Genomic DNA, 14,009 nt, shown 5'->3' with positions numbered 1-14,009 from the left:
AACTGATACACATTTTATTCATTGAAAGAAATTAGCACGGAGTACATCGAAATATTTTTCTTCAACAGAAGACCTCCACTTGGTCAACCAACGGGTTAAATCTCCGGTGGAAGTCTTAAGGAAGCTATCTGAGTCAGATATACGCTCTAGGATCTTCCTTTCTTTCTGGAGCATTAGCTGGTAGACATATTCATCTTCGAAGAGGTCCACCGTATCAGCAACGCGCAAGCGCTGTCGATACTTCTTTATTTTTGCCAACAGTTTGGGGGTGGTAGCCTCTCCACACTCATAGAGGAACTGGAGCCCTTGAAGCTCCTCCCAGTATTGGAGAATCTTGTGGAAGACCTCATCTTCAATAGCAGTCTTCTGTTTCTCCAAAGCTGCGTCCATAAACGCTTTGGCCATATCAGGAGTCTTTGAACTACTTGCATCTGCCATTATAGCTTCTGAATATTATTTGCTGATATAATTGAAACTAACCGAGTTATTCTTATTTATAGCCCAGGTCAAAGAAGCTGAAAGGACAAAATCATTACGGCAGAAGATTAAGCATAAGATTTACTTTAATTTGCTTGCTTAATTTCTCGTAATTTATATATGTATTTATTGAGGGGGAATGACGATTTAAAAAGTTAACTGAGAAGACAATAGTCAGTGGTTTTCAACTGAATTGACTAAGTTCTCAACTGGTCAGTCAGGATCTAATTTAACTGATCTTCTCCGATACGTTAACTAATAAAATCGAAAAATATTCTATATTAAGTGACGTGAGTGATTATCAAAGCATTAAATGCTATCTTTCAACAAATAGTAGGTTGAAACGTGGACCCTTATATTCATGTATTTTCAACACACGCTTTTACCACACGTACACACGTCTATTATTCAAAATTTCCTGGACTAACACGTGTCCAATAATTCGAATAGTCACGTACATAAGTACTTTGCCCGCTCCATTTCAGTTCTTCTTCTTTACGCTTACCAAAAATTCTCAGAGCAAAAGCAAATTCAAGCTTTTTTTTTCGCATGAAATCATTCAGTTCTAATGGCAAATCAAATTCCCGCTCACATGTTGAATGCTATGGCTATCAATTTTGAATCAGTTCTATCAGTCAAATAGGCCGATGTCAAGAACGTCTTTCTGAAGCTAGAATCAGCTGGGTTGAGGACATTTTTGGGGCAATCTTCACAGGAGATCTACCCGAAGGAACTTCAGGATTTCTACTCTAATGGGAATATCAATTCTGATGGAAGCATCATCACTACTGTCCATGGTCAGTTGTTGACCATTTCTGAAGAATCGTTTGGAGAAATGTTCTTACTGCCTTCTGACGGGCTAGAAAACCTTGCTGACGTTAAGGCATCTGATGTCGAAGAGATGCAAACTCTACTTTCTGCGGATGGACGGAAAATCAAAGTTTCCGATCCAAAGAAAGAACTGAAGCACGAAGTTCAGTTGCTGGCTGATATTGTAGCCAAGGGGCTATTAGCAAAGGCAGGATCATTTGCTGCACTAACCTTGGAGAAATTTCAAGCCATCACTGTTATTATGGCTAGTCGAAGACTGAACTGGAAGCACCTTATCTTCAATATCTTGAAGAATATGTTTCAATCCACCAAGCAGTCCAAAGGATTCGCAGTACAGCTAAGTTATTTGATGAAAGTCAAAGGACTGGTGGCTGATGATTCAGAGAGATCATCAAAATTCAAAGTCTTCAACGCCAAGAATGTTCAGCCACCCAAAACTAAACTGGACATCTCTCCTGATCAGTTTTTGAAGATCAAAAAGGAGATTGGGACGCAGCAGGATGTTCCCAAGTCAGTCAAGAAGGGAAGAACCTTGGCTCAACTGAAAACAATCAAGAGAAAACTGATTGTCAGTGAATCAGATTCTGAGGAAACACCTTTTCAGATGATTACAAAGAAACAAAGGACACAGAAAACCAAGCCAGTAGCAATGTTGGCATCTTTCCCAGCTGATAAATTGAAGCAATCAGACGCTCAACAACCTATTCAGGCTATTCCTTTAAAAGCCATTCCAGCTGATGTTTCAGCTAAAGATCAGTTACTCCCACCAACTGATCCATCCAAAAAGGTGATCAATACAATTGGTAAAAAGAAGGAATCAGCAAAAGTTTCAGCTCCTTTGATCAATATCAATCGACCTACAATCCTTGCTCCTGCTAGACCCAAAGGAATCAAAATTCAGGAACAAGTGGACGCTACTCATTCTGGACTGAACATTCCACACATTCTTTCTGATAAGAAAGGCAAGGGAAAGTTGATAGAAGAGCCCAGGCCATCAAATGCAATTCAGACTCACATTGACCTTATATGGGAACAGGTCAACGCCTTTGCTAAATCCAAACTGAAAGTTTATAATGCTTGGACGAGTTTCAGAACTCACACCTTTGCCAAACAGTTGAAAAAGAAGTCTAAAATGAATAAATTCATCAAATTGGAAGCAACTGTTCTCAAAATGGTCAAAGTTGCTACAATTGTTCAGGCATTGGGGAGAAAGAATTATTTTTTTGATCAAATAAGAGCCAAAAAGTTGGGCCAACTGATTGAGAAGCTCAAAAGCAACTACACTCCTACAAGTCCAACTGCTTATAATGATCGAGATGTGCTCAATCAGTTGGACACAGATCTTATTGCTCTGCAATCGCAGATAAAGTTTTGGGAACTGGATCAGGAATTAGTCAATCATGAAGGCACTTCAGAAGAAGAAGAAGACGAATCGTCATCACAACCCAAAGCGGCATCCCCAGAACAAGCTGCTGCTACAACTATAGAGCCAATTCAGGGTGTGCCCCAATCTTCTTGTGCTGCTGATCCTCAATTTTACTCGGACGCTGACTTAACATTTGCTGATATCGATGAAATTATTCAGTTAGTAGCCCAAGAACTTCAGACAAATGTGCCTTCAACTGAATCAGTTGATCTCCCAACAGATGAAGTAGCTACAGATGCTCATATCTCTGTCTCTGCTGAACAAGATGTTCAAACTGATGTGCAAATTCACTCAACTGTTGAGCCAAATGTAGAAAATGTTGACACTGAGGAGGCTCAGTTGCATGTTGACGAACCGCAACAAGTTTCAGTTGACCAACAATCAGAACCACCAGTCACTGATCCTCCAACTAAAACTCCCATAGATCATCAAATTAATCAGTAGGACAGTCCATCTGCTGCTCCAAATCAATCTTCTTCTTCTCCTATTCAACAAGAAGTCAGTATGCAAGACGTTCTAGATCTGACACATGCTGTAGTACATGACAGGACTATGGTGATTTTTTATCAATCTTCCAAAGAACAAGAACCAGGACCGTCTGGACCTATATCTCCTCATCCATCCTCAGACATGGATTTAGCCCTTGAAGAGATTTAGGACATTCAGCTCAATGTGTCAAAAATAATGCAAGAAATAAAGGAGATTCAAAGCACTCAGCTTGCTCACTCTCTGAAGCTGAACTCCTCCAGTGAATTCAACTCAGGGAAACTGAAATCTATTCAAACAACTGTGACCTCCATCTCTTTTGCGATCGACAAGCTTAAAAAGAACAGAGGCTTAGCTGAGAGTCTCTCTCTTACTCAAGACTCAATCAGCAAGCGAGTAGAATCTATGGAGACATCTGTCTCAAAGAAAATCGACTTGCTGCAAACCACTGTGTTGACTGTTGTCAAAGATATTGCAGCTGATGTTAGGATTTTATCTCTCAAAGTCGACGTGCTTGACAAAAAAGGGGAAGCAGCTAGATTGATGAAGGAATAAGAGAGGATACCAGTTATTAGTTGAAGATTATTTGTTTTCTTTGTACGAATCTGTACAATAGAAAAATTATTTTATCTACAAGGATTTACAGTACTCTCTTTACTTCAGCTGATCAGTTTATTAAATTCCAAGTTTGGTCAATCACCAAAAAGGAGGAAATTGTTGGAAACTAAATTTCAGTGATTTGACAAACTAAGCATCGAATTTATTGGACTAACTGATCAAGTTACCAGGCTTCGCAAATCAACTATCATTTGCCTAACTGATTATTAATGTTCTTAATATTAAAGTCAACTGATACCAACGCAACTGATTTACGCAACTGAATGAGCAGTCAAATGACTGATCAGTCGTAAACCTATCAGTCGACATATTCAGCCGAAAACACTCAAGCTATTATCCTTCAGCTTATCTCTCAGTTGTACACGTCATCAGTTGAGAACGACAACCGACAAATAGTACAACAGACTGCAACTCGTAGTGGAACGCCGCATTTCAGAGATTGCAGTGTACGAATGTGAGAGAATATTGACGTGGCAATCAACGGATATATGGATTCAAATGTTATTTAATATTACCGTTGAGAGGGAAGCCTATAAATAGGTGAAGAAGGCAGCTGAGAAGAAACAACATGAACTACTATTCTATTCAAGCTTGCTGTTACTCTGCTAAAATCACCACTCGTATTCAAATATCAAGAGCTCACTCTTATCAGATATATCAGTAGCAATCAAGGCTATATTTACGAGCTTGTTAGCACTTTGAAATCTTTGTTAGATTCATTCAGTTGTGTTATATTCAGTCACGCACTGTAAAAGTTATTGTGAACTAAGAGTTTCAGTTTTGACAAGTGTTAAGTCCAAAGTGAAGTGGGTCAGTACAACATTTGTATTCGATCAAAGTCTTTTAGTGAAAATCCTATCTTCATGATAGAAGGGGTGACGTAGGAGTTATTCTATTCTTTGAACATCCAGAAACAAATCGTGTGCATTTTATTTCAGTTACTATCAGTTATTCTATCTTTCAGTCAGTTTACTTCCGCAACTGTTTTTCAGTTAAACTGATTGTTATCGACTGACGAGATACCGAGTGTCAGTTTGTCACTAAACTGAACTCAATCTTCGAAAAGAATTTATAATCCGTGAATGTTTATTCAATCCCCCCTTCTAAACACTTATAACCTACTAACCGATCCTTTAACTTACAATGTGCAAGACACTCTGATTGTCACAAAACAAAGGAACATTCTCTTGTTTGTGTCTTATCTCTTCCAATAACCTTTTAATCCATATTGTCCCCTTGCAAGCTTGAGTAGCTACCATGTATTCTGTCTCTGTTGGAAATAATGTCACAACTGTTTGCAGTTTTGAAACACAGCTTACTGCTCCTCTTGCAAATGTAAATACATAACCAGTAATAGATTTCCTCTTATCGGGATCATCGGTGTATTCTAAATCGACATAGCCCATGAGTGTAAAATCTGATCCTCCATAATATAATGCAGCATTTGAGGCATCCTTAATATATCTAAGGATCCTCTTAACAGTGATTCAATGCTCTCTTCCAGGATTCATCATATACCGACTAACTGCTTCCACTGCTTGAGCAATATCTGGTCTTGTACAGATCATAGTGAACATCAAACTTCTCACTGCTGATGCATATTGTACTCGAGACATCTCAATCCTCTTTGCTTCACTGCTAGGACACATTTCGGAGGATAACTTCAAATTAACAGGGTCGAGATTGGCTTATTATATTGCATGTTGAAGCGTTGCAAGACTTTCTTCAAATACTTTTTCTGGGAAAGCCAAATCTTTCTGTTAATTATGTCTCGGTGCACTTGCATCCCTAAAATCTTATTTGATGGTCTTAAGTCTTTCATATCAAATTTCGTAGCCAACTGTGATTTCAATCATTGGACCTGATCTTTGTTGGGCTTGCTACCAACATATCGTCCACATACAACAGAAAATGATATAATCATCACCAGACCTCTTGAAATATGTACAAGGGTCCACTCAGTCTGTTGTGTCTAAAGCTCATGATATAGGAATCAAATCTCTCGTACCAACACATCGGCGCCTGTTTGAGACCTACAGAGATTTGTTCAACTTGCAAATCAAGTTATCTTTGCATTTTTCCGCAAAACCTTCGGCTGTAGCATATATATTCCTCTTCAAGATCTTCATGAAGAAATGTCGTTTTCACATCAAGTTGTTCTAGATGTAGGCCAAACACCACACACAATACCAACACTACTCTGACTGTTGTAAGCCGAACCATAAGAGAAAATATCTCAGTCAAATTAATGTCTTCTTTCTGAGCATACCCTAATACCACTAATCTAGCACAATACCGCTCCACTTAGTTATTGCCATCACACTTGATCATATAGACCCATATGTTACCAATGGCTTTCCTCTCTCGTGGTAGTGTAACAAGATCTAAAATTTTATTCTTGTCTAATGCTTCTAACTCTTCTTACATTGCTATCATCCACAAGGATACATCCGAACTTTGAGTAGCCTCATGAAAACTCGATGGCTCACCATCCTTTGATAATAGAAAATATTCTATATTGCTTTCTGTCACATAATCTGAAAGCCAACCTGGTGGTCTTCTGTCTCGAGTTGACTGCCTCACACTATAAACCTCAAACTCAACATGTTGTTGTTCTTCATACTCTGGTACTACTTCACAAGAAATTTGACATTCGTCCGTCTTATTTTCCATCTGAAATATAGTAGTTTCTGAATTTTGTGTGCTTTTGTCTCCCTTTACTTTATCTTCCTTGAAGATAACATCCCTACTTATGACAAGCTTGTAAACAATAAGATCTCACAAGTGAAATCCCTTTACTCCATCAGCATAACCCAAGAAGATACATTTTCTGAATTTTCGAACCCAACTTCGATCTTTTTGCTCATTGCACATAACGTACACAAGACTTCCAAATGTATGCAAATGAAAATAATCTACCGGCTTCTCGGTCCACATCTCCATCGGAGTCTTCACATCAATCGTCACTGAAGGAGAACAATTGAAAATATAACAAGCGGTTTTTATTGCTTCCTCCCAAAATGACTTGTCTAGACCCACAGTCTTTAACATAGCTCTCGTTCTATCCAACAAGGTTCTGTTCATCCTCTCCGCCACTCCATTCTGTTGAGGTGTGTAAGCCATTGTGAATTGTCTTTTGATGCCCTTATTTGACAAAATGCATCAAACTCGTCACTGATATGTTCTTCTCTATTGTCAGTCCTCAAACACTTGATTTTTTTTTCAGAATCAAGTTCAATCCGAGGTTTAAAATCTTTGAAGATATGGAAAATATATGATTTCTTCTTGATTGGATACACCCAACATCTCCTAGAGAAATCATCAATGAACGAGACAAAGTGTCTCGCTCTTCCTAGGGATACAATCGGTGATTGCCAAACATCCGAATGAATCAGTTTCAATATGCTTTGCTTTTGGTAGTAGAAGTGTCAAATTTTAATCTGTGTGGTTTACTGGTAACACAATACTCACAAAAGAGTAATGACACTTTTGTAAGTCCCCGCAGCAGCTTCCGTTTTGAGAGAATTTTCAACCGTCGTTCTGACATATGTCGGAACTTTCTATGCCATAACACTGTTAATTCTTCTCCTGAACCAATTGATTCAACAGCTAGTTCCGCCTCTTTGTGTGTTTCTCCCAAAAGTACATATAGATTTGCAGCAATTTTTTCCGCCTTCATAACCACAAGCGCACCCTTCACAATTTTCATGATCCCGCTCTCGATACGGATTTTGCACCCTATATCATCCAATTGGCCCAAGGACAAAAGATTTTTTGTCAGTCCCTTCACATGCCGTATCTCCTGCATGGTACGAATGATGCTATCAAACATTTTTATTTTGATAGTACCGACCCCAGCGATTTCCAATGTATAACTATTTCTCATGGATACATATAATCCTGAGATTGATCATAATGATTAAACCATTCTCTTCGGGATATCATGTGTCATTTCACTCCTGAATCCATAATCCATGTGTTACAAAATTTGTGCATGCTTTCTACAAGTGTTGCTGTTTCGCTGAATAATATTTCACCACCGCCTGAAGTACTGACCACATTTCCTTGAGAACCTTTCTCGATACTCGTACACTCTTTCTTGAACTGACATTTACCGTCACATTTAAAGCAGTAAATATTTTTTTTACTTCTCGACTTTGATCTACCTCGTCTTTGGCTCCCACTTGAGTCACGGTCCATAAATCTTCCTTTTATTATCGGTAAAGCCTATGCCTGCTTCAAAGTTACCAACATATCTTCTTTATTCTTGCACCAGCCTTCTTCTTCGAGAACTGCAGTTAAGACATCGTCGAATTTTAGAAAACCCATAAGAGTATTGTTGGTTATGTTGATGATAAGTTGATAATATGAATCTAGTAGACTTTGTAGAAGCACTGCACGTTCATTTTCCTCTATTTTATGCCCCATAAAAGTGAGTTGGGAAATTTAATGCGTTGATATGGTCGGTCATCGATGAGGATCCCACCATCCAAAGAGTATAAAGCCTTCTCTTTAGGAAAATCTCGTTGTGTAGTGACTTGACCTTGTACATCTTTGTCAAAGTATCCCAGATAATCTTTGCTGTTTTCATCTCAGAGATACTTGACAATACTGCGTCTGTTATAGCCAAGTGTAAATTGATAACAACATTATCATTCATCCCATTCTACTTTCCATCGTCTGTCATTTCCGTCGTTTTATCTCCAATAGCCACCAAATAATTCTTCTTTCTTAAAACTACTTGTATAATTATTTTTTCACAACATAAAATTGCTTCAATTGAACTTTGTTATCTCGTACCTGCCCGCCATTATTTTTAAAACAATTTAGTAAAATTGACAAAATAATCTCGTCTTAATAAAAAATCTTTAAAAAACTTTTTTGATGTGGAAGTTCAGTCTAGGCTGCAACCACATATCATATTCAGAATTTTAAGAAATTTTAAAACAAAGCTCTGATACCACTTGTTGGTCCCACGTGCGTCAGCTTGAAATAATAATATGAAAATAAAGTATAAAACTGGACATCGAGATTTACATAAAAAACCCCTAAAAATTATTAGGGTAAAAACCACAGACAAGATGAAAAAAATTTCATTATAATATTTTATGGTGTACAACCACTTACCGTGTTTTCAAAGAAAACATACACTCTCTTAATATAGAAGAACAAACACCTCACAAATATTATAGAACTAAGCAGTCAAATACTATAGATAAGAGAGAACTCTGTGAAGGAGGATATGAAATGAAATGAGAGACCTCTGTTTATATAGTTCTCTCCTTACTGTGAAATAATATGAAACGCGTTTCCATATTTCCCCAACCAATGAATCCCCAACCATTACAATTAATTTAGCCGACACAGCAGAGTTATTACACCGATTTTTGAAATTGACCATACTATCAACCAATTGTTTCTGTCATACATGAAGAAAGATTAGAATCCAAGGAAAAAAGCAACGATAAAAAATTTAAAACACGAGCATACAAATTGAAGATGTTGAAAAAATAGCTTCAACCACAAAGCCAAACAAAAAAATATGAGTAAGCGATAAATGACTTCCACTTTTCCTCCTGCTAGACATCTAGAAAATGGCCCTATGAGGGAATAAAATTACATTATCCAATTAGTTACATTTCTTCCTTTTCAGAACAAATCATACTGAAAGTTTTACATATTATACACACTTTTTTTCTGGGTTCAATTTGTTTGGCTCATATCCAAATTTTTCTACCGTCAAAGAATATTGTGACGAGAGAGACAATTAAACCATGATCAGCGAATCCAGGAAAAATGGTTACTCGAAATCGATTTCTTGGAACAAAAGCTTTCCCGATGCCAAGCTTATACATAAGGCTAGTCTGCACCAAAACGAACAAGGGCAGTTGATAAACAAAAGTAACACCAAAAATATATACCAGCCAGCAATACACGTTATTTTTCTAGATTTAACCTTTCTTTTTTGGAAACAACCTCATAAAACCAAATGATTATTGCCGACGGCTAATTTTCAGACATGTAGTGCAACAAAAAATATCTGTACAAGCAATTTCCTGTCTTTTCTTTTTGTTCGCAAACAATATTGATGTTAAAACTTTCATGACATTTTGGATTGAATTATCTTGTTATTCATTTGTTCTAGGTATTCCGCTGAATCCTCAAATTATCAGTTTACTATTTTGAATAAGATACAAAGTGTTTCAATAGAAAAATATATTATGCATTTCTCAGAATACAAGAAGTCGAACAAATAAAACTTTGTATTACTAAAGCATTGCAAATCATGTATTTATATTTCAAATTCATGGTGAGCCGTTAAAATGTAACATCAGTCCATAAATAAATAAAAATTCAGCTTATGTTCAAGACTACTTTCCACATGAACATTTTAAACCTGATTTCAAGAAAAAGGGTCATGTAAAATTTGGTTGCACAATCTTTGAGGGCCCAAGAAATTTCTGTGTTATCCAAACTGAACAGCAGAATACCAAGGAATAGGCAAGGCGACCTTGCTGAGAGTCTGAAAGAGGCAGTCGGTTAACCGCACTCTGAAGTAACAGGGACTAATCAAGATATTGGGAAGTCAGCGTTCAAATAGAGGATTAATGGCAGAGAAAGGACCAGCGGAGTAGATGACACGCACTTATAGAAAGTAACCATGAGAGCCGAGATCCAGCATGGAAGAAAAGAGGTTGAGAAAGTAGCAGTTAACTGGTACATGTGTAAACCATTCACGCACTATGCTATGTCAATGTACAAAAATGTTCTGTTTATACCAGGAAATCGAGTCAGGAGGTTGCCAGCTTTTGCACATAATTTATAGTGTAAATCCTTTGGAATGTTTGATCATATGCGGGATCAGTAAGACATTTGTGTCATCGGCTGGGAAATATTCTTCTAAAAATATGAATTATTTTGACAAACATCATGGAAACTCTATTCCAACAAGAGGCAATATTCTATAAATATTTTTAAGCTATTTTAAGCATTCATATATTTTAAATCCTTTTAAAGCATGGTGATCTTACAAAAACAAGTTATGTGAATAATGACATTTTGAGCCCCAACAACAGGTCAAAGACTCTTCTGATCCTAAGAAAACGGGATCAATTTCTGTCATTGCAACTTGTAAGCGGCCACGTTAAATGATAGCATAAAATTTGTGATGAAGAAGTCGGTATACGCTCATACACCCTCTCAGCTTGCATTGCATTGGGACAATTACTCATAATATACTCAGTAACAGATAAGTTGTCAATTTGGGATCCAAATTTGTTTGTATATAAGATCTCTTTTGTTTTTGTTCAGTTCTATTTAGACTTCTATTTCAATCTATGATTTCCACAAATATATGTTTTCTTTAAAATGATTAAGTCATGATCTCATGCCATTCCGTACTAGTATTTGCCAAGTTAGCAACTAACTATATGTCCTGACACATGTTTGAGCATTTCAGATGAAAAGCCGGAGGAATGAGCTTAGCTTGAGAGCTCAATGGGTTTATTGCCCGGGAATTCAGAAGTCAGACATAACTTGAAAAGAATTATGTTTCTGATTTGGATGTATATGAAAAAAATATGTTATTGGGGAAATGCAACCAAAGCTGACATGACTTCATCATAGAATCAGTCAATTTTCTTAGTCAAGAGGAGACTATCATGGAGTAAAAATTTATTGCCCGACTAATTTTACTTCCAATTCTGTTAGTATGCTCCAGTAGGGGTGTAAGTGAGTCCAGCTACTCGTGAGTAGCTCGTGAACAACTTGACTCGAGCTCAGTAGTTCGAGTAGATCGAGTATTTTTTGAGTCAACTTAGAGTTTCAATTAATTGTAGTCGAATAGCTCGCGAGGTATTCGAATACTAACATATATATATATATATATATATATATATATATATGTATGTATGTATAATAGAAATATGAAAAATAAGGGATATATTTTTGTCAATTGATATCCAAACCTGAGCTCAAGTTCGAGCTCAAGATTTATATACTAGAAACTCGATATATACACGAGTTGAGCTCAAGCTTAAAATGAATTACTCGATTGAGCTCGAGCTCGAGTAGAAAAAAAATAAACCAAGTCGAGCTAGAGTAGTATGGTACTCAAGCTCGACATGGCTCGTTTGCACCCCTATGCTCCAGTACCGTCTTATTATGGTTTCGGGCTCATCCATTTGCTGGAAAACAAACATGGCTCCCATAGACTTGAATATTTCATCTCGGTTTGAGTAAAGAAAGTAATTTGACCAATTCTTGGGCATTATTAGAAATATGAAACCCCAATTGATTGTTCCCACTCGTGCTAAGTGGAAAGTTAAAGAGCCTGATGATCAATAGATTGATCACAGCAAATACTCGCCTCTGGCATTGGGAATTTTGACAAGGGTGGGGTATGGGCATCACAGATCGTCGTAGGATAAATTTTCCCCCAAGAACACGGTAGTGAGAACGAATAAAACCAGCCACTTGATCAAAATCCTGACCCTTGACCTGTGTGCAGAAGTCAAAACATCTAGGAAAGGGAAAGTTGTATAGGTGATTTTCCGTTTAAACGTACTAACTTGTTAGCTCCTCTTTTCACTATAAGTGACTTTCACTATAAGTGGCATAATGCAAGGTTAAAGTACCTCAGCCACGATGGAATCTCCTTTATAAATGGTGCAGGATCTCTTGAAAGGGCAGCCTTTCATCTTCATCTCCGTCTTTGAGCTTTCACTATGGTCACCTACAAGTACTATGTCAAACTCCTTTCTACTGAACTCGTCTAACGTTCTGTTTACTTTGAAGATAAAGCCCGTGTCTCCACTTTTGACATTTCCCCTGAATCCTTTCCATGATCCCTTCTACAGAAAGAAAAATAAAACTTTATTATAAAAGAGACATACAGGAACACTGAACAAATTCTTTACTGCTCTATACCCGACATTTCAATGATGTCAAGAGGTTAAACTATGTCACCACATGTTTCTTTTCCCATCCCATAGTATCACGACAAAGGAAGCGGACCACTAATTTGGTTGAACGGGTACAGCAGATATTGGTTTTCCAGAACATAGATCTTGGGTTTGGGTCAAATATGAATTTTTTCCAAAAAAAAAAGAAATGCAGCTTCGTCCCCTCAAATGAAAGTCTGCACCAATACACAATATAAATGGTGAAAGTTTATGCACAATCCAGTGACTTGGATATGAAATATTCAGCAAAATCATACAATATTTCATATAAAATCATACAACATTCGATAAATACACAATCAATCATCAACATGTTAGAAAGTAACTTCTTAGCAAGAAAAATAACAATACCATTTTTTTTCTTGGTCACCCATTTTTCAGAACCTTAGCAATATAAATCCAAAATCAGAACATCGCCAGCACCATATAAGATTGCCAACCCAAAACCAACGAGAAACCGATTATAATTATTCCAATTCTTTAAGAAAAATTCAAAGAATACTCACGTTTACTCGATTTACAGAGAAAAGGGTGTCGCCGGATGCATCCAGGAGCAGCTTTGTACAGCGGGTACTATTCCAATTGGTCGAATTATCGATTGGGTGCTGCACTCTGTACACCAAATGACCCTTTGAATCAGTAAATTTCAGAGTCCCTGGAGTCCCAAGTCCCTCGGACTTCTTGCGCACAAAAAGATCAAATGGGATTTCGAAGTTGGACTGAAATGGAAATTCGGAGTTTCCATCCATGAATTGTATCGAATCGTTGATGAATTGGAAAAGCAAAACTTTATCGGTTGTGTTCTCCAAGGGAAACAAAGCGTAAAAGAGGAAAGTACAGTGCTTCGGAACCGAATTGGGATGCTCAAAATATTAAAATCTACCAGCTTTCGATCCAACTCGACGACCTCGAATTTACGTCTCTAAATTTTCTTGACTGAATCCGATTTACATACGATCCTTCCGGGGTGAGTTCGACCCTACCAGTGATGGTGGTGCAATCCACTTATTTTTTGACACGTGACTAGGGGTAGGCAATGGTCGGTTTGGTCCGGTTTTACTCTACAACGGATTGATTTTTCGGTTTTTGGTTTTCGGTTTTGAATATCTCTAGTCCAAAATCAAACCATTTTATTACGGTTCGGTTCGATTTTTTTGTAATACGGTTCGGTTTATACGGCTGGTTATATACAGTTAGCTAAAATTCGT

General features: G+C 37.4%; 1 protein-coding gene across 1 annotated transcript; it reads right to left on the bottom strand.

Annotated features, from left to right (window-relative positions):
* Positions 1–9,375: 9,375 nt before the first annotated feature.
* Positions 9,376–13,766, bottom strand: LOC142541143 (protein LURP-one-related 7). Its single transcript, XM_075647751.1, has 3 exons — positions 13,308–13,766; positions 12,475–12,690; positions 9,376–9,702 (listed from the first exon to the last, which is right to left on the bottom strand). The coding sequence occupies exons 1-3, from the start codon at positions 13,548–13,550 to the stop codon at positions 9,556–9,558; spliced, it is 606 nt and encodes a 201-aa protein (XP_075503866.1). The 5' UTR covers positions 13,551–13,766; the 3' UTR covers positions 9,376–9,555.
* Positions 13,767–14,009: the final 243 nt, after the last annotated feature.

Source organism: Primulina tabacum, chromosome 3, assembly GCF_025594145.1.
Source record: "Primulina tabacum isolate GXHZ01 chromosome 3, ASM2559414v2, whole genome shotgun sequence".
In the NCBI taxonomy this organism is placed as follows: Eukaryota; Viridiplantae; Streptophyta; class Magnoliopsida; order Lamiales; family Gesneriaceae; genus Primulina; species Primulina tabacum.
The sequence above is the reverse complement of the archived record's forward strand: the minus strand, read 5'-3'. Positions and strand labels throughout refer to the sequence as shown.